At 33.1% G+C, this 19,905-nt stretch overlaps 2 protein-coding genes across 8 annotated transcripts in view; both read right to left on the bottom strand.

The window, feature by feature from the left end:
• The window catches only part of LOC128204540 (uncharacterized), a 67,045-nt gene that overhangs the window by 15,875 nt on the left and 31,265 nt on the right, over positions 1-19,905 (bottom strand). The gene's annotated exons all lie outside the window — the stretch shown is intronic.
• LOC128205510 (guanylate-binding protein 3-like) lies at positions 306-19,875 on the bottom strand. 7 transcript variants are annotated; one of them, XM_052907212.1, is made up of 10 exons: positions 19,782-19,875; positions 18,336-18,384; positions 13,706-13,760; positions 11,761-11,969; positions 9,474-9,601; positions 4,176-5,872; positions 3,679-3,978; positions 2,090-2,314; positions 1,459-1,540; positions 306-978 (listed from the first exon to the last, which is right to left on the bottom strand). In XM_052907212.1, the coding sequence occupies exons 1-6, from the start codon at positions 19,821-19,823 to the stop codon at positions 5,741-5,743; spliced, it is 615 nt and encodes a 204-aa protein (XP_052763172.1). In that variant the 5' UTR covers positions 19,824-19,875; the 3' UTR covers positions 306-978; positions 1,459-1,540; positions 2,090-2,314; positions 3,679-3,978; positions 4,176-5,740. The 7 variants fall into 7 exon arrangements, with proteins under 7 accessions (XP_052763172.1, XP_052763171.1, XP_052763170.1 ...); XM_052907211.1 differs by having other exon boundaries at positions 3,699-3,978; XM_052907214.1 differs by lacking the exons at positions 306-978; positions 1,459-1,540; positions 2,090-2,314; positions 3,679-3,978 and adding an exon at positions 6,687-6,789 and having other exon boundaries at positions 5,755-5,872.

Genomic DNA, 19,905 nt, shown 5'->3' with positions numbered 1-19,905 from the left:
GTCCATGTTGAAAACCTAACTCATTTATTAGAAATAATTTGAATTATAACGTAACGGTTTTGTAGTCGGCATACGCTTCAAAGAAAGATGCCTTTTTCTTACATAGGATATATCATTTGTAGCGTGTTACCTGTACACTTGCAGTCATTTTCAGCAAAATCCTGCTGTTCTGCTTTGGTTTACCATTTATTAACATGTGTAATTATGACGAATATTAGGGGCTTGGAAATTAAGGATTAGCTTAATGATACCTTGAGTACCTAGAACAATAAATTAGTGTCATCATATAACTTGTATAAACAGCATCAATTTCAAATTTATTCATTTTCATGCACACTCAAACAAACCATACAGTGATAACGCCCATACACACAAGCATATTCGTAAACATATTGGTAAATGACAGATACATGTAATACATAGGTGGTTAAAAATGTCATGTTTTCTTCTCATGTGTGTTAATTCATGAGATATAAAAACAGGAGAACTAGATACAAACTGTCAAAGAGGGTACTGATAGATATTAAATAAAAATATATGTTGACACGGATCAGCTTCAAAACAAAGAAAAACAGTAATATCGACAAATAACAAAGCTCTTATAAAGAAACAAACAGATTTAAAAAAATAACAAATAGTGGCAAAGCTAAAACAAGATATTTAAAGAAAAAATGCATAATCAAAAATAACAGGTATTACGTAGATTAAGTAAAATCTAAGTTAGCTATACACAAATCCGTTTGATTACAGATGTTTGTCAAAGCTACTGCAGTAATATTCACATTAACCAGCACATCTTCGCGTTCTCTTCATTGGCTTTCTTGGCTCTTTCGCACATTTTCTCCCGTTCACGCATGTTTATATTCTTTGCAATGTGGGAGATTTCTTCTAGTAATATCTGCTCTCGACGCGCTGCAAATTCTCTTTCTGATTGTTGTTCCATTTGTAGGCATTCGTATTTAAAACGTGCTTCGTTCACTGGCAAAATAACCGTATATACATTAAGTTCACCATAAGCCTGTATGTATATATATATATATATATATATATATATATATATATATATATATATATATATATATATATATATATATATATATATATATATATATATACATACATACAGGCTTATATATATATATATATATATATATATATATATATATATATATATATATATATCGGACTTTGATGAAAAATCCAATGAAAATGACAGAGACAACCAAATAGCCATAGCGTTAACGATAAAAGATTGGATTTCCACCTTGGAGCGGCCAGTGAAACACGAGTTCCCTTGCACGCGAGTCTACTGGGGGACTAAAATAGTTCATAAGGCCATAATTTCACACTTGTCCCAGCAGTTTATTGAAAAAAATTAAAGGTACACATGTCATAAATGTTATTTTATCTTTTGAACGTTATCTAGGAAATAAAAAAATTAATTAAAAAAATGCTCACGTTTCCAGGACTGCTCGAACTCAAGCATTTCTGCCTCTGTCTTCAATATTTCTTTTGCAAATTTCTGCCATACAGGAAGCCTCTGAAATGTTGTTTTATGTAAATTTGCCTTAAACATGCAGCGTAAAAATTAAAACGCAACTTAATCATTTATTTAAGGAAGGTAGTACGTGATTGATGTCATTATCGGGGTATGACCGCAGTTGGTCATGTTAAAATGTATAATGTCCGAAGAACTCAAAACAGTAATCATTTGACGTCACAACAACACGTAAATGCTTTTATCATCACAAAACAGGATATATCATTAAATCGAAACGCTAATGACAGCAATTCATTTTGCAAATACTACATTAACCTTTAACATGTTATTAAAGTTCCTTATTTCTTGTTAACCCCAACAATTTCAAGATAAACAATTTTCAATTTATATTAAAACGTGAAAGATGCGATATGAACTTATCTAAAGAAGTTGCGTTCATCTTACAATATTTGCAATAGCAAGGCCGTTCATTTAGGGAATGAAAGTTGTGTAAATATAACAGATTAAATCATTATCGTGGACGATTACTGATAGGCCATTAGATAGATGTATTCATAATTCAAACTGTTTCCTTTGCAGTTCTTCTACCTCATGATCTTCGAAAGAAGCCAGCTTTTCGTTGTACTCATCCTCAATATCACTGCATATTTTGCGAAAATCACGAATGCCATCTCCCTTCCAACACTCTTTAGATTCGACATGTTCTTTGAGCTGCCTGTATTTACTGCATCCCTCAAGGATTTTTATACATTTCTCTTCAATCTGTTTTTCATTTCTTTCCTCAGTTCCTTTCCAGATTACTTCAATTTTCTCCTAAAAGATTTAATGGAAGAATGCATTTATAATGTTGCTTTTCAGTATACATTCGCTTGCAATTTTATCTCAGACAGCAGCACAAAACAATAAATGATAACAGAATGACATACTGAACGAGTTACAGGTATTGTATAAGCTGTTTCAAACATGTAACAAAAATGATGTATTTCAATGTTAATTAAAACAAATTCAGACCAAATGTTATATACGACATGTATATATTTTTAAATTATTTAATTTACTGTTAATATTGGTCTTATTTTTTTTATATACATTGTTAAAGAACAGTTTTTCTAATGTTAACGCGTAATACAAGTACCTACGGCGACAGTTCATTCATGATGAACAGTAATTTCAGGTTCAGAATGAACTGTGTTTGGAACTGTCAATCATCGGATACAAATCCCTTACACTACATTCAGCACTATAAGATGTATTGACAGTGAGTCTTACAGCGCGTATTGGTCGAAAAAAGGTAAAGTTGACGTCTATATTTATAGATTAATGTGTACATTGATAAGATTTTACTTACAAGTTTTTACTTTCTTCTGGATTGTAGAGATATGAGTGAGGTTGTGCACGCAAACTGGTTAAAAAACCAACACATTTACAAATAACTTTAAGGTTCCAAGGCGTTAACTAACAATCCTTGATAAACACACGTACTTTGTTTTATATATATATATATATATATATATATATATATATATATATATATATATATATATATATATATATATATGTGAATATATATGCAGTGTGTTGTTTATGGAGTTTTGTGCTGTTGTTCCATGTTTCTTGTTGTTGTTTTTTTGTTTGTTTTTGTGTTCTTTGTCTTTGGTGTTCACCCTTTGCCATTAAACGGGGATTATGTTTATACTTTTGGCTATTGAGCTTGTTTCTGTAGGTTTTTTTTACATAATAGTGTCAATGATTAAAACCATACAATAAAACCTCAGTATTTGTGCGGAATGACATTAAATAGTTATTCTTAAACTTAAGGACGCACATTTAAAACGAAGCAACGGTCATTTTCTTCAATATAGTTACTGGCAGGTAATTAAGCATACAAGGTATTTTCGGCTTAGTTGTTTTGATGAATTTCATTAGTTGTGGGAGATATGATAAAGACTACAGAGACATTTGCGAAAAATAATGATAGCAATAATAAAACAGAAAACAAAGGGCCAGAGAACGAATTGAGTTGGAATAGGTTTATCCATATCTGCAGCCGCCGAAAAATTCTAATCATAAAAGTGCATTTACTCACATTTATGGACTTAAACAGTCCATGCTGTATTAAAGACACATATTAAAGTTATAGTTTATGTTGTAATTATTAATCTTGTCTGAAGCCATACTTTATTTTATAACTATGTACCCTTGCAAAGTTTAAGCCCACGTTTCCATTTATTCCGTCCAAAATGGAATGTTCAAAGACATGTTGATACGCAGCATCTTTCGCAACAGTGCATTGTTGATGTAGTTCTCTTCTTTTAATTGGCAGACTTAAATATTCCATGTGCCTTTGGAATATTTTGGATGCAGCTATGCCGATTTGTTCGTTTTCTTCAACGGCCACCCTTGTGAACGTAGCATCAACATCAGAAACGCCTTCTTTGGAAATGCTCTTTACAAATCACGGACTAGATTTGCAAAAACTATGAAAAACATTTATATAAATAGAAACACTTGTAATGTTAAAACTTTTAAAAATCATTTTATTCTACAGCTGGTTTCAAAATTGGTAGCTATTTTGAATAACACTGTTTCTAACGAATCGATGTGAATAAATGAGAACCGACTACAGCTAGTTCATTATATATCTTATTCATAGCAAGTGAGTCAGATACCTTACCTGAACCCTTTATGGGTTTACTAGTCAAAAGCCGCTTTGGTTGTTCTTTGTAGACGTATTTCAGCATCTGATCCATTGATGTTCGAAAATGTTTGCATGTTGTAGAAATCGAAATGTTTTCAAGATTTTGAATCAATTCGTAGTCCCCGGGGGGAGGCATAGCAAAACATCTACGTTTTTGAAAACTTCTTTTGATACATTCTCTTGTATTGTTGTATTGTTCATGACTTTCTTTTTTGTTCTCCAATGCGTTTTCCAAGTATTCATCAGCTGTGATTACCTTACCGTTTTTCCCTTCCAATTTCTTTGTAAAATCTCGCAGAACTAAAGCAAATGATGGCAAAACAATGTGTAAATTTCCATCATTGCATTTTCCATTAAATTTAACTTTGTCCAACATTTTTGAAACCAATCTGAATGTTTTTAAGGATTTCAAATATGTTTCATACGCATACATAAGGCTATGCTCATATCATGTTGCAATAATTGGACTATTTTGGACAACTTCAGATCAATACAAATTCGATAACAATTCTTATTGAAAACAGCAAAATCATCATTTTGGGAAGTTAATTGTAACCGGTTCAATGGCAATTTCAAACACTAATGAAAGGAAGGAAGGTCAATATAAACAGTGAATTTATAACGATTTTTTGTAAGATAGATATATAGAATGTTGTATTGATTGAAGACTGACAAAATAAAATAATTTAAACAAATTCATGACATCGATGAATAAAGCTTGGGTTCAAAAACGTTTAAAAAATTAAAGTTGAATCCCGTTAGCCCAAACTCGCTTGGCTCTACTTCCCCATTGGCTTGAACAAAATGCAATGTCATGTTTATACTGAAGGTAGGCATTCCCGCTTGGCTCCCCGAGGCTTTAGATATTTCGTCGGTCCCCCGGATTTCGAGCCAACGGGCCTCGACTGCACATATTATTACGTTATTTGAAAGTAATCTAAATTAATTTTAAAATATCGAAAACCAATGTGCGATTATTACTTCGATGTACAGGGATAATAATACTTAAAGGGAGTGGCATCACCGTTGTGAGGTTTGAATTGGTAGGCGTTATCAATGATATAATACTATTTTTTGAAAAGGGATTGTAAATGCAACTCCAATCAATGTATTAATGACATTAAAACTGTTTTTTATCGGTATATATCACCAGTATTAATGACAATGTCCTTGTATGGTTCTATGGTTATATGTTGACAATGAATAGTGCATTTTGAGTATTAAATTTGACGTCACGCACATAATGGCATAAAGAAAGTACATCATTGAAATGACGTGCAAAATTTACATCTGAATAATTATGTTTCAACTAGATTATAATTGCAGTTGTTTTCGTAACATGGACTATTTTAAAAAAAGATATAGACACTCTTTTATGTTTAATTCAAACTTTCTGACTTTATTTTACGAGCTTCACGGAAAATGAATAAGGACAACTATTAATTGGTAAATACACTGAATTACCCCCCAATGAACGTTAAATGTTAACAACGAAGCGTGGTCCTTACTCTCAATCTGTTAATTACCGAATAGTATTTATTTTATGCATTAAAGAAAAGGATACTCCAAGTTTCCAGGGCTTGTCGGTCAAACACACCCTGCATGTTGTAAATCAGAACATTGCAGAGAAGCGTGACAAGTGTGAAAATCTTCAGGTCATGGACGTTAGAATTCTAAAATCAAAATAGCATACATTCACATGTCGCATAAAAATGATGGTTTTGCAAAAGGTAATTAGTTGCCATGAAATAAACTATAGTGTATGTGATCGAAAAAAAAACCCCAACAGAAATAACGAAATCAGGGCTGATATTCAATATTGATCTTAATTGGATCTAAGAACGATGTAGGCAATCGTATTATTTGTTATTAATTACTGACCTTTACTGTGAATGAAGTAAATGATGTATGACCCTAAGAATAATTTAAGTAGCATATTGAATACCACCCCAGGCAGTGCCTTGAAATCGAATTCTGAATATCAAAAACGTTATTGTTGAGGAATCAATTGTGCCTATGTGCTGAGTGTATCTGCGTATAATAACGGTTCGATTAATCAATAATTGTTATTGATTATACAATCCGTTATTATTTGTTATTCATTTTTTTTCAATAGTTCGCTTTCAGTCTCATTTCTATATTTCTCTTTTCAAAAAATATGTTCCTGATTGACAAGATAATATGTTATTTCTGTTTGTTTTCTATAAAGATAAACATGCTTCTTTGTTAAAGTGAATATTCAAAATTTTCCATGTTGTTGAGTGGTATAATCGATAATCAACACTGTTAGGAAAATGGAGCAACCAAACGGAATTTGAAAACTGTGAATGGTTTTCTCCTTTTGAGAGAAACTAATATTTGTATTTGAATTTAACACGTTCAATCATTTTGATAAAATCAAAATCCTAATGGAATTGCGCCAATTTGGTCCCTAACCAGTAAGCGTAGTAATACCCGATGTCAGTGTTATTATTTTGTGGTACTTACGGATTTATTATGATCCCTGCACAATCCATTCACGTTGCAATGTTTTTGTCGAATTTGATAGACTCGGGCAAATCAGATGCAGTTATTTCAGCTTCATTTTACGCTGTAAAGTGGTTTAACAGCATCAATGCTATTCCTGCTCAAACAGAGCATTCCATTGTGAAAAGCATGTTAAATGTGTAAAGCGACATAACTCTAAACCTATTGTAAATAGGATGTTTTGTCTATAGAGCATATTATAAAACTATGTGACATGTATATAGATTGCGCTGATGTAATTTCTTTACGTGTGTTTCATTTATACTTCTTAGTTACGCAGGCTTTTTAGATTTATTAAAGTCAGTGAGTTGTGATGTTAAGATGTAAGTTTTTTGTCTGATTATGTGATAATACACGCGTTTTAGTAAAACCGACGTTTATCGCGAAGCTAGAGATGTATACGTTGCAAAGGCGTCACTAGTGCGTGCCCCTTAGAAATGCTAATGTATTGTGCTGGTTTCAATTAAGATTCAGAAATATATTTGTTTAGTCCTGCTTGTCGTTCATGTTCAAAGTGTTTCCTTTAAAAAGATAAGAAGCTTAGTTACACCTGAGCTAGGGAATGCATTGTAAGAAAACTTAAGTAAGTGGCTCCGGGTTTAAATTTGTGTACGCACTCGTTTGCGCGCTAGTGAGGCAACTAAGGCGGTTAATTCCGGCGCTGTAAGTGCTATTTGTTTTTAACGACATGTCAGATGGAAATCGGACCTAGCACAAGATTCTTATATTGATGATTCAGTTCAAAACAAGTAAAATGATTCAACGCAATTGATTTGTAAATAGGTATGGATAATTCGATATATGCAGTTTTGTACTATTATTTAGAATTGGAATGATAATCTGCTTCTCTAACCTTTGAATTTGGTTCTGTCGAAGTCTTTTCCCATGCAAACATGAGTTTGTCTTTTGTGCAGAGGGACGTTAAGATTGATAGTTCTGCCGTTACGAAGAAAAGGGCTGAATGAATGTCTTAACGTGTAATAAGCGCAATGCGCGGGTCATTTGAGCGTCAAAGTCACGTGGTATTCCATCAAGAGGGTTGTTTATATTGGCGGGCAAATCAGTTCTAGGCTTCACTTCTAATAGCGAACATCTATTTCTTTAAAGCTCGAAAAAGGATGATTATATACAAGTTTGATATGTGTTTATACATATACGATGGATTCCGTAGATACTATTTTCCGAGGAAATAATTAGGGATTATCTGTTGTAGTTAAGCCCTACGAGCATCGCTACGGTAACACGTTTCATCCACCGCGTGTTTTTCGTGTGCGGCTGTCATTCCTATGCAGGATATATGATCAAATCTGTATCATCGTTAGTAAGATTAAGAGGCGCAATTAAGACTCTTTAAAACTTTGTAATCATTAATTGTTGACGCCTGGTTGTATACAGGTTTGATCAGTGCCGGAGGGGCAGGCAATATTTACATAAAGGAACAGAAGGAAGGAGATGTTGTCCTAGATGGAGGAAGAGATAATATTAGTTAAAGGTGTTGAATGTGTACTGATATTTGATTTTAACAAGTGTTGTAAACGTAATTATGTAGAGTAATTGTTTTTTGTTTGTATGCGTTTGTGTGTGCCACACTGCTTCAACAGTTGCCAAAATAAATATCGACGTCTTGCCCCATGCAAACATGTGTTTGTTTTTTGTGCGGAGGGACGTTAGGAAAATGATATTCGTTTTAGCTTTACTTGATGTATGAACTAATTAGTTTGAGCCCCTGTCATTTATTAATACGTAAACGTGTATCCGCTGTATACGACTCATTTTTAAAACAAAATGGAACAATAAAAAAATCAGGTCATAGACGCACATGTTTGACTTTACGTATTGTACATTATTTTCCAAATCAATGAATACTGGTTTTAACCTCATAGTTTTTATATACTTTTAGCCATATATCGAATACCCATATTCAAAATTCCATAAACGCATCTTCCACAATTACATTTGAGCTATTGTCATTACGGTGCATTATCCCGTTAAAATACAATAAAATAAATGATTTTTACAAATTTTATGAAATTGTTTGTGCCATTTTAAGATGGGCTGCCAAAATCACAATCCCATTTTAATCAACATTGAGTTTTGTTGATATCAACACACTCCTATCAGCATAATCAATACCATTTTGTTAAAAAGAGTTAAAAATTAAATACAATTAAGTATTTAAAAATTTGATGAAAAGCTAAAAAAGGCCGCTTCTTAGGCTTCTAACAGTAATGTTTAGTATCTGGTTGTTCAAACAATGTGTTTGTTTGAAAGAAACATACTTTGAGTCTCACATAGTGTGAGACGGACCATAATACTTTTAAATATAGATGCGAAAATTATTTTTAGAATACATTATGTATTATAAAGGTCATTGAAAACATATATTTACATTCATACATACATTACATATATAACAGTTGTAAAAGTATACATCTTAATTGCAAAATGAATACAATATAAACTTGGCCCATATTCACACTGGCGCATTGAGTTTGAGTTTAAAATCAAACTCATAAAAGTTTAAAAAATAGGTTTAATACACATATTTGTGACAAAAAGTATTTAAATGTTTGCAAAGCAGCTATTTCAACAATAGCATATCTTTTTTTCATGATTAATATTGCAAGAGCAATATAACAACCCAATTAAAATATAATGGAGAAATGTACGGGAAAAATGACTCATTTCATTCGTGAGTATCAAGGCCGGGATTTAGACTTTAGTGAAGAGTAGCCCAGATTTATATACCTTGTCTACGTCCCCAAGTCCTTCTGAGTCTAACAGCACTAAGACTGTATCCTTTTGCCTAGGGTGCATCATGCACCACACCCATATTCCCTTTGTTGTTGACCTTACAGAGTGCCCTGTTTGGAAACCTTCAAAACAGAAAAACATAAAAAAAATAAACCAAAATCTGCTAAAATGGGATACTGGGTCATTTCAAATTGATAATATGTTCAGCTTCTCATCGGACGGACAATTTTTCGCCCTTCAGAATTAAAAACAACACAACAACAACATCAACTCATTTATAAAATCAAAATTCAGCAACGAAATATAACTTTCTAGAGCTTGATAATTACAAGACAAATTATCTTAGTCAATAGCTATATCTTTTAAAGGGAGAAACATATTATCTCTCGATGTATGGACCTGTAAATGTATATGATTTAGAATTGCTTAATCCAAGATCATGATTTATAAAAATGGAGAGAAAGACAGAAATGGTACATTCCAATAACGAAAGAGTAGACACGATATAAATACGTGCTTCTATTAGTTTCGTGACAGATATCATTCCCTAGGGTTAGTAAACAGGTTTTGAAAGCCTGTACTTGTTTCGTATGTATCAGTGCAACTGTGGACAACTTAATCAGAACTTTAAATAGTTGATACACAAATTGCACCAATATTAACGTACTGTTCAGACATATTAGAAACTGAAATAGCGCTATTAAATCATTCAAAAAATGCGCATGTGTGTGTCCACGAAAAACAAGTTAGTCCATCGTGATTTTAGCTAATCCAAATTTATTTACAAACTTTATCAACAGGATATTAGAGGTTGGTTCAAGGTGTTGCACAATAATGTTTAATGTATAATGTTCCTAAAAACGTTTAAGACACGTGTCGCAAATATTGAATTAAGTACGTTAACATGTATTGAATGTATTCGTTTCAACTGGATATTAAGATATTGACGTGGCATGTTCGAAACGAAAAAATATTTTTTTTTGCAAAAATTGCCCTATTAGAAATTAAACAAAATATTATCATTCAATATATGTAATTATTGTAAAACATTAAAACGTTAGGGATAGCTATGTTAAGACTAGGTGCTAATTTCACGTAAGGCAAAGTCATGATAATGCAAAAAAACCTATCAATGACTTTGCACAGTTCACAAACATCGAGTAAACCGAAACAAAAATATTGAATACAGACTTACATTTTTGATATAAGCAACCGTTTGTCCATAACAAAGCCCGGCTTATGATAGATAAAGGCTTGCACGTACAGAAAAATTACCCTTTGCGTTAAAATCCAGATTTTGACTCTCTTAAAGTCAATTTTTAAACAATTTTAAACAAATATGTGAATTCCAGACAATAAGACTTTGCTTTGATTTCGTCAGAACATTTGCGGTCAAATTAATAAATACATTGTCTACGCATAGTGTTTATATGTATAAGCATGAACCTATAAACCATATATTGTATTATTGAGACAAAAGATTATGTACTCTAATCGATCCTGATCCAATAAAAAGATACCCAGAAAATTTCACCCGTGTTGTAAAAAAGTGCAATAAACACAGGATGCACAGCAGGGAATGATTATGCAAAATATTCCTTTAACTAGTGCTTAACTTAAATTCTGATTACTAGAACGGAAAGTGCAATGGATAATTTTTAACGAATGCTTCAGCAGTTTCCTTCATCGAGCATAAATCAGACTGAGAAAAGGAAAAAAAGGGGTTAACCAGGGAGGCAAAAAAAAGACACTTTGTATAGCACTCGACCTCACCTTTTCTCTCCTGTATTATTCATTCATCATTAATGATATTTTATATAAATAAATAATACAAGGTTATACAGGACAATCGCGCAGGATAATCACCATTTTAGCAAATGGTTGACGTTGCGTTGAAACCAACCCAATCAGCCATCTTGAAGCACCACACCACACCTATCCATAGTGAATATCAAGTAGATGCAACATAAATCGTAAAAGTAGATCACTTGACAAAAGTATGACAAAATCCAATACTGCCGCAAGTCAGCCATCTTTGGAGCAATTGAAACGTTTTTTTGCAACGCAGAAGAGTTTGGTACTCATCACTCATTTGCAGTTCTATTTTAATCTCTTCATTAGTTGTCATTCAGAAAAATATCGCTTTGTGCACTGGATGTTGATATTCAAAGGGCCATAACATAAAATTATCAGAGCTGAACATCATGAAGGTAATGAACAAGAATGTGTATCATTCCTGTTTAAGTATATCATCATCATTAAAAAGTACTCTTTGACTGACCTTTTCCCTGTGCAATTATGTTCAGCAAATATGACTTTCCTGTGCGATACAAGCCAGCGACACCAACAACGACCATGGGCAGAGCAATCGTCTCAAATTCCGCGACAACGTTTTTTTCGACTTGCAGAATGTCGTTTTCGTCCGTATATATCAGGCACATTGACTGATTAAACACTTGCAATTTGTCGTATTCGTGCGACGCCTGAGATCTGCAAATAAACAATAAAGAGAGCCAAGCCAATCCTGCATTACTGTTCGAAGTAAAATGTTAGAACTTTTATTTTTTTTAATTTAAAATTTGAATACCCAGAGTGAGATCCAGGTGCGACATCGTAGCTATTTTAGATAACACATCTTAGTACATTTCGGTACCGAAACATGGGATACAAATCTCTTGGGTAAAACTAGGATTGAGTACACCATTTTCACAGTACTATCCTTTTGATGCCAAGCGACTGACAACAGAAGTACAGTTACGATAATTTAACGTTTATCGGTATGACGCCGTCGGGTTTCGAATGCATAAACCTCTTGGCACAAAGCAACTAGTGGTGACATTATTAAAATAGGCAAAACTGTAAAGATTGCCAAATCATAAATGCTTAACCTTGACCACAAAAGACATTCGTATATAATCATATGGCAAACAAATACTTTTCTTGGTGGGTCAACCGCATACCCATGGGCAATGATTTTGGATATAATTTCACTGTTTATATGTCGACAACTCGCACCAAATATATTACTAGCTTTTTTGACGGAGGACCACCTGGACATGTCGTAGTTGTTCGGGAGGTTTTGAAGACCGTTGAAGATAGACGACTTACAAAGGCCTACAGACCAAAATGTATCAAACTGTTTTCAGTTTCTTATAAAAAAAACTACGCCTTGCACACTCAGTATGTGTATACCACTATTTCTTCACCTTTTTTAATGAAACCTAGCGCAGTCTACCCCGCTTACATGGCCCCGCCTTCGGTCTTTCACCAGAGTTTGATTGTTTAAGTTCTTAAAACTTTCCGAAAACCGCCGCCTGAATGAGCACTGTCAAAACTTTTTTTAAGAAAATTGGTTTGTCGAAGTGTTTCGGGAAAGTACCCATCATAGACCGGAAATAAAAAGGATCCGAGGCTCTTCTAGCAGCATAGAGTGCCCGTTGTATAATGTAAAACGGTGAAGAAAAATCAAACCTATTTTGTTTTAAGTTTTTTTAAGTAACTATTGCCTTCCGACGTAGCATTATTTACGAAATTTAGAATGTAAACATTTGGACATTTGATGTAAATAAAACTGTTTATTGACTCTCGGTCGATCGAGCGCTGCTGAGGTACACCATTCTAGATAAAGCGGATCAGTAAGAGAAGAACGGTTCCATATTGATGATAGATACATTTTTGAAAATATTTGGTTTTTTGATAACTTCAATACGGTAAAGGCGCACACTATTTGTTAAAAGAAACTATAAGCCTTTATAAATATTTTTTTGTATTAATTGATAGCGCTACGTGGCCGCAATGGCCCATTTAAAAAACACACACCAAAATATCGCTTATATATGTACACATATATTGCTTGTTTTGTTCTGACCATTTAACTCTAACTCAAATATGATAAAATTAAACAAAAGATGCCTCAACCTTTATTGTACAGTTGCATGGCAGTTTTAAGAGACGTTAGCAAAAGAACACTTTATAGGAGGAATGATGTTGTCATTAAACACATTGACATTGTTTAAATACTTTTCCGTTCGAATAAAAGAAGAATAAGGCATATCATGCTTTACTTTTGTACCACAAATTTAAACGACAATTATTCAATCTTTTGGCTGTCCCAACTACTTTGTATTGTTGAAAGCTCTCTGAAAGAAACTGATATTTATCTATTACACATTAACGCTATTAACGTAACTATTTTACAGTTTAACACCACAGATTTGAAAACTTACATTTGCTCTAAAACATCTGCTGAAAATTCTTCCGATGCCTGTTCATACTCTTCTTCTAGAGACATGAAATAAAAAAATGAAACGGGTAACAGAATATTGCTAGAAATATAATATTTGCCGACATAGTGTGTTTCCATAGCAACACTAATTTTAATCTAGAACAATCGCCGATGATATTTGAACGGGGTTTTACAGCTGTTAACTCAATCTGGACATGATGCAATACAGTAGGGTTATTACGACTGCGTTTTGACACGGGGTGTTGTATTCAACTCGAGTGGATTTATGAGCTTTGGATTTCACGGGGCGCTAGCTGAAGGAAATCAAAATCTGCAAAAATCAACGAGTGTCGAATATGAAATCCGGATAAAGAAGTTATGACCCTTTTCTTACATTCATAAATGCTTTAGATTACTAAAACGACAAATCGCATTAAAATATCAATGTATTGTTATTATTATATATATTGTATTACGGATTATCTTGTTTAATGACGTCATTTTAAAAACGCTCAATGACGTGACGCCAGCGGTGATGTACAGAGCCGTATTGTTAAAATGGACTATCGTATTTATACATACATATATATATATATATTTGGTTCGAAGGGACAGTGTAAAAGGCAAATTAGTCAGTTCCTCGCAGCTATGTTTCAGAAACTTCAACCATTTTGCAACCAGCAACATCATGGCCTGCTCTTGTCCTTATAACAACTACTAAAAAGTATTTCTTTGGAAGGAAATCTCACCTGCTGAAAGCGCAAACTCCATTGGTAAAATTAATGATTTCCATTTAGGCAAATCCCCATCAACTGCCGTTTTCCAAAACCCAACTTGCTTAGACCCGGCCCTTATTTGATTTAAAAATATTTTGTTCAACATATACAAACAAACTACACAGAATATGCACACACACAAGTTGTCTATAATATTGAAATGGATTGGAACAAAAGCATAGTTTGTAGAAATCTTCTCCGTAGGAATTAAATTAATAATTTACCAGAAAAATTCGCATGATTGACGATTAGACGATATATTTGTTTTATTAAAAAAAGGATGTTTCTAATGCTAAAATATAGAACTAAAGGTTGTGTGTTTATATACAGGTATAGATATAGATATATAGTTCATGCATTAATTCAATATAAATCATTTTGTTTTTTACAATAGTCCTTGTGTTCATATTTCGGAGGACATCTAATAACAAATTGAAGATACATTTAAAACTCGTACAACCCCGGAGAAAAAAACGGGAGAAATTCAATCGCTAAACAACCAATGAAAAGAAGATTGAATAACAGGTTGATTTAATCAGTTAACTAAACAAAAAGTCTTCCTTTAAACCGCGTAATTTGTTTTCAATATCAAAACGTTTAGAGCAAAAACGATAATACATCGGTTAAAGTTTTGCAATGGGATATGTCTATAATTTAAAAAAGAGCGGTGTATGTTTCAAACATACTAAGCAGACGACATGATTCCGTTGACAGTTTTGTAAACTAATCTGACGTTTGTTTAATGTAGCATGAATTCCGTATTGAAACGCGACTATAAGGTTACATATTATGTTTTTAGATTTCAAAGATATCTTCGATAATGTTCAGCAATGTTAATACACTATATCCACCTTATATCACTCACTAGACAGTTTTGCAACGATCAATAACAAAAGTTTAAGACTTAAAAGTTTACATTTCAAATACTGTGAATCAGGCTTTTATCAAGCTGTCTAACTTCTTCGGGTAAAATTTTCATTTTAAATATATTTTGATTCGACTTTTGCCTCGACCGTTAATCTCTGTTTTTACTTTCTATTAATTTTGTTATCAATTTTGCTTGGTAATATTTCTTTTTTGTTTAACCTTCTGGTTTGTACAATGATGAATTCATTATGAGACTGATATCATATATAGGGTTATGAAGTTGCTAAGGCGAGCTATTTTAAATTGCTGTATTGAAAGACTTAAAAAGGGACTATAAACAGTACGATACAATTACAAGATAATTTCTTGTCACAAACATACATCAAATTGGTATCGTTGTGTACAATCGTATTAATTGATATGCCCCCGCGCTTACTACTCATTTATCTTTCGCGGCTATTGTGTTTTTTATTCCATTTAAAAAATTATTTATTGACACTGATCACGTGACTTCCGCATGCTAATTATCAACACAACATTCATGGATTCACAAAAGAAGCGGATCTGTAGTCCAGTTGTCACGCTAATGACTGTCAATCCAAGTGTCACAGTTTCGATTCTCCACTGCACCACTAAGACATACCATTTGTCTTATTGGAGGGACGTTAATTAGGGGTCCTGTGTGACAGTGCCAGTACACTGGGTAGCTCTAACCAACGTTTTATTTTGTCTATAACCTATGCTCCAGACACCTTATGTCTAACAACCTGTCGCAAAAATCGCCGAATGGGCATTGCAAGAGTGCGAGTATTGATCAACTCAAAACCACTAAAAATCCCAAATGAAGGACAATTTGCAAGGTGCTCGGAACGCTATTTTTAAATTTGGATACTAGGCTGAGACGAAATACGGCGAATATTTTAATTCATTTTAAATGCTGTACGAGCGGCCACACTTCTAGACTTGTTTTGAGGACATATTGTATACTCTTATTTTTAAACGATCTAATGTTTATGCCCTTTAAGATTAACATTGTTGCCCCGGCTTGATATATTTGTTTCCAGGTATTGTCTGTATCCGGTCGTCAAAAGTCATTATTATATGAATGTTTAATTTTATTACAATCAGGTACACATTTTTTATTTGTATTTTTAAAAACATGTTTGCACAAGTTTGAGGTAAAGTATTTATAAACTATTTTAAACATTCAATGAACTCATGTGGGTTAGAACTCGTTGTCTACCGTGACCGCTCCAACACGGTAAATTCATCATTTATCATTTTTTATAATTGACTATCGGGCAAGGCCCCGTAGTTTGCCTTGTATTATTAATGATTTTAAACATTCTTACCTTTTAACGTACACTTAAATAAATTACTCTTAAGCTGTTTCAGATATTTTCAGATATTAGACACCAACGATTCCATGGCAAATTAAAACAAAAATAACACTGTTATTCCTATGGTAACATTCATGTGTGGCCAAAACAGTAATCAGGAAAATATGTATGTGTTCTTTAGACTTTATACAAGTTTATATACGCTTAGAATGCTGATGAATTATTCAAGTGTATCGACATGAAAAGGTCTCATCGAGTTAGGTTAACATGCATCTGTTTTGTCATTTCGTTATACTACTTGTTTAATAAATTAGTTAATTATGAACCACTGTTCTCCTAGCATGTGTGAATACTTTACAATGCTTGTTTATTATGTGACGTATTGGGAAAGGGCCGTAACTGATATTGGAAATGTTTCATGTTTTAAATGAGCTTAAACAGTTTTACATTGCATTTTGTAAAGATTGTTTTCGGTACCTAACATTATTTTTTAAACATGTAATGGAATAATTGCGTAATTGTATTTCGTTAATTGGTACCCATAATGTTTCATTTGACGGGCTTTTGAAAGCGAAAATATATCTTACCTTTTGGATTGGACAGACTTTGCTTTTTACATATCGGAATAGACTTACACAAGTCATTTATTGTACCAATTTGGAATATGGAATATTTAACAAATGGATTGCGTTGTATATGTAGTTTTGTCCTTGTTGATATACCGAATGTTTGAACTGGAATACAATTATGTCCTGTTTCGTTAAGATAAACCAGCAATTTGTCCAGGCGGAGTCTAAGACTTGTTCTCCCTGTTGCAGACTTCATGATTTGTCGGAATATTAAATACATTATTTCCAATGACCTTAATTAAACACATTTTTGCTGACAATTGATAAATGATGATAAAATGATCGATAACTGAATTTAATTGATAACTAGTTCCATAAGAACAGATGACAACCTCACTTTTGAATGTAGATCATAATACGCGTAATTTTAGTGGACTATCGATTTTATAGATAAATGTTGTTTTAAACCAAGAGCACCGAAAGTATGCCATATTTAATTTCAAAAGTGCGCTGAACGAATGACGACGTCAATCCAATCCAGAAATAATCTCATTGATATTTGGCCTAAGCTTCGTACGCGCTTAAAAAGAAAACTACAACGCACTTGCAAAACATTGGGAGATATCTAAATGCGAGTTTACTGTCCATGAACAGAGATATATCAATTATATTTTAATGATAACATTATACAGACCACCGCAAAACCCCCCATTTATTTTACATATAGCCGTACTAGTCATGCTTTACTTCGTCACACTCATGCAAGAAAGAATTGAGGGTGATAAAGTGTAGTGGCATGTTTGTCCACCTCTCACCAAAGAGCTTGCGAGTTCGAGCCCCATCAGTGGTTCGTTTTTATGGCCACTCAAAAAGAACACAACACTGGATTCAGCCCAGGAAACGGACTGTTTCACATCAGCTTTCAGCTTTACAATCCAGCAAATATAAATGAGTATAAACCAAAAGTGCAATACACTTATGAGTTGCGCACTTCATGTTGTTTTTGCAACGCAATTACTATTTTAAAATTATTGCAATATGTACTGAAACAAAAAAATGCATATGTGGTTGGATCTTACCTGTTGAGGATGACTCATATCCATCTGCGCCTTTTGGTGTCACGGGTGCCTGAAATGAAACAATGAGTGTACAAACATTTGTGCTTGAATTGGTTTCTGGACAAATCACACACAGTACGTTACCTTTTTGTACATGGAAATGTTCGAGCCAAATCCACAAAATTCATGACACTAGTGTGCTTTCGCTGGTAAACCGAAGGTGACTACACCAACGATCTATTTCTGTTAAACCATATGACATTTTGTTAGTATATTCTATTTGTTCTTTATTTAGCTGAATTTACGACATTAAGCTGAAAGCATATTGAAACAATCTTGATTACGTTTCGTGAATAGAAACCAGGGCTGTTGTCTTTTTTGAGCTGCCGCAAAATATAACTTTGTTTCTGAAGTATTATCAATTACCCTGCCAAAAGTAAACATAAATATATATATATATATATATATATATATATATATATATATATATATATATATTAAGACATACTTTACTGCAGTCTTGACGAATTCCGATAATCATAAACAGTGTGCATTGTGTTACAAAACACCTGTTACACATTATTGACTCAATTGTCAATCAGTCACGCTCGTATATGAATTTTAAAATTTTCGAATTGTGATTGATTTGATTAACCGTAGCTATTGTTTATATAACCATTGTCTTTCCCACTTTCGGATATCCGATACTCACTTTTGTGAAATTCTGATTCTAAATAGCTGATATATTTATTAGATTTATTAAGAGCCTTTACAACGATACAGGTTCTGCGCCATGTGAATTGATATGTTATGATATGTATACCTTGTATTTTAAATCAGTCTTCTAAATTAATTTAAATGGAGTTAATCAGATTGAACTTAAATGACATGGCTACTTAACTGTCATGGCGGCTTTGATTTTGGAGAATATAGCAGTAAAATGGTGGTACCATTCTGTTGATTGTCTAAACAATTAATCGGGCGAGCGGAATTGTGTTTCCTATAAAACTCTTACCACAGTAATTTGAGGAACTTTCTCACTTTTTACCTAAACGTTTTTCCAAATGAGTTCAAATAAATAAGTAAATGTTTTTGAACACACACTAAACATCATCAGATGCATACCATTGTGAACTTATGGAATGACAGATTCAAGCCAATTTAGGCCATATCCCGGATACCGCCGGTTCAACGCGATAGAAAAAAAATGGTTTCCATAAGATAACAAACGCAAATATAAAGCAAAACATAAACAAATATATTATGCGTTATCTGGATTAAAGATTCAAACAATAAACGTTATTTCGGACTACAATGGAGGAGCAATTCTCAACTATAACACAATCAATGTACAATTATTTCAATGTTTACGGCAAAGTAAGTCAGTTGTCCTATTCCGCAGCTATTTATCCAAGTCATTTCTATTTAATTTACTCAAAACTTATAAAACAATGTGAAAGTAATTACCTTTTTTCCGCCAACATCCCCACCTGCAAGGTTCTGATCCATTTTGTGAAATACTGCCTGTTTTATTGAATCATTTCATTTTATTCACTTTTGAGGCTATGCCGCTTTTGTTATGACTACATGG

This window comes from Mya arenaria, chromosome 10 (assembly GCF_026914265.1).
Source record: "Mya arenaria isolate MELC-2E11 chromosome 10, ASM2691426v1".
Taxonomy (NCBI): domain Eukaryota; kingdom Metazoa; phylum Mollusca; class Bivalvia; order Myida; family Myidae; genus Mya; species Mya arenaria.
Note: the sequence above shows the minus strand (reverse complement) of the source record. Positions and strands in the feature narration are given on the sequence as shown.

What these genes read in the sequence shown, in the direction of transcription:
- LOC128205510 (XM_052907210.1), bottom strand. Translation starts at nt 3,839, where the DNA reads ATGGAATATTTAAGTCTGCCAATTAAAAGAAGAGAACTACATCAACAA. An exon ending in TGGGCTTAAACTTTGCAAGG is followed by an intron (nt 2,315 to 3,698) that starts GTACATAGTTAT and finishes TAAATCTTTTAG; the next exon opens with GAGAAAATTGAAGTAATCTG. An exon ending in CTTCTTTCGAAGATCATGAG is followed by an intron (nt 1,541 to 2,089) that starts GTAGAAGAACTG and finishes ACAACATTTCAG; the next exon opens with AGGCTTCCTGTATGGCAGAA.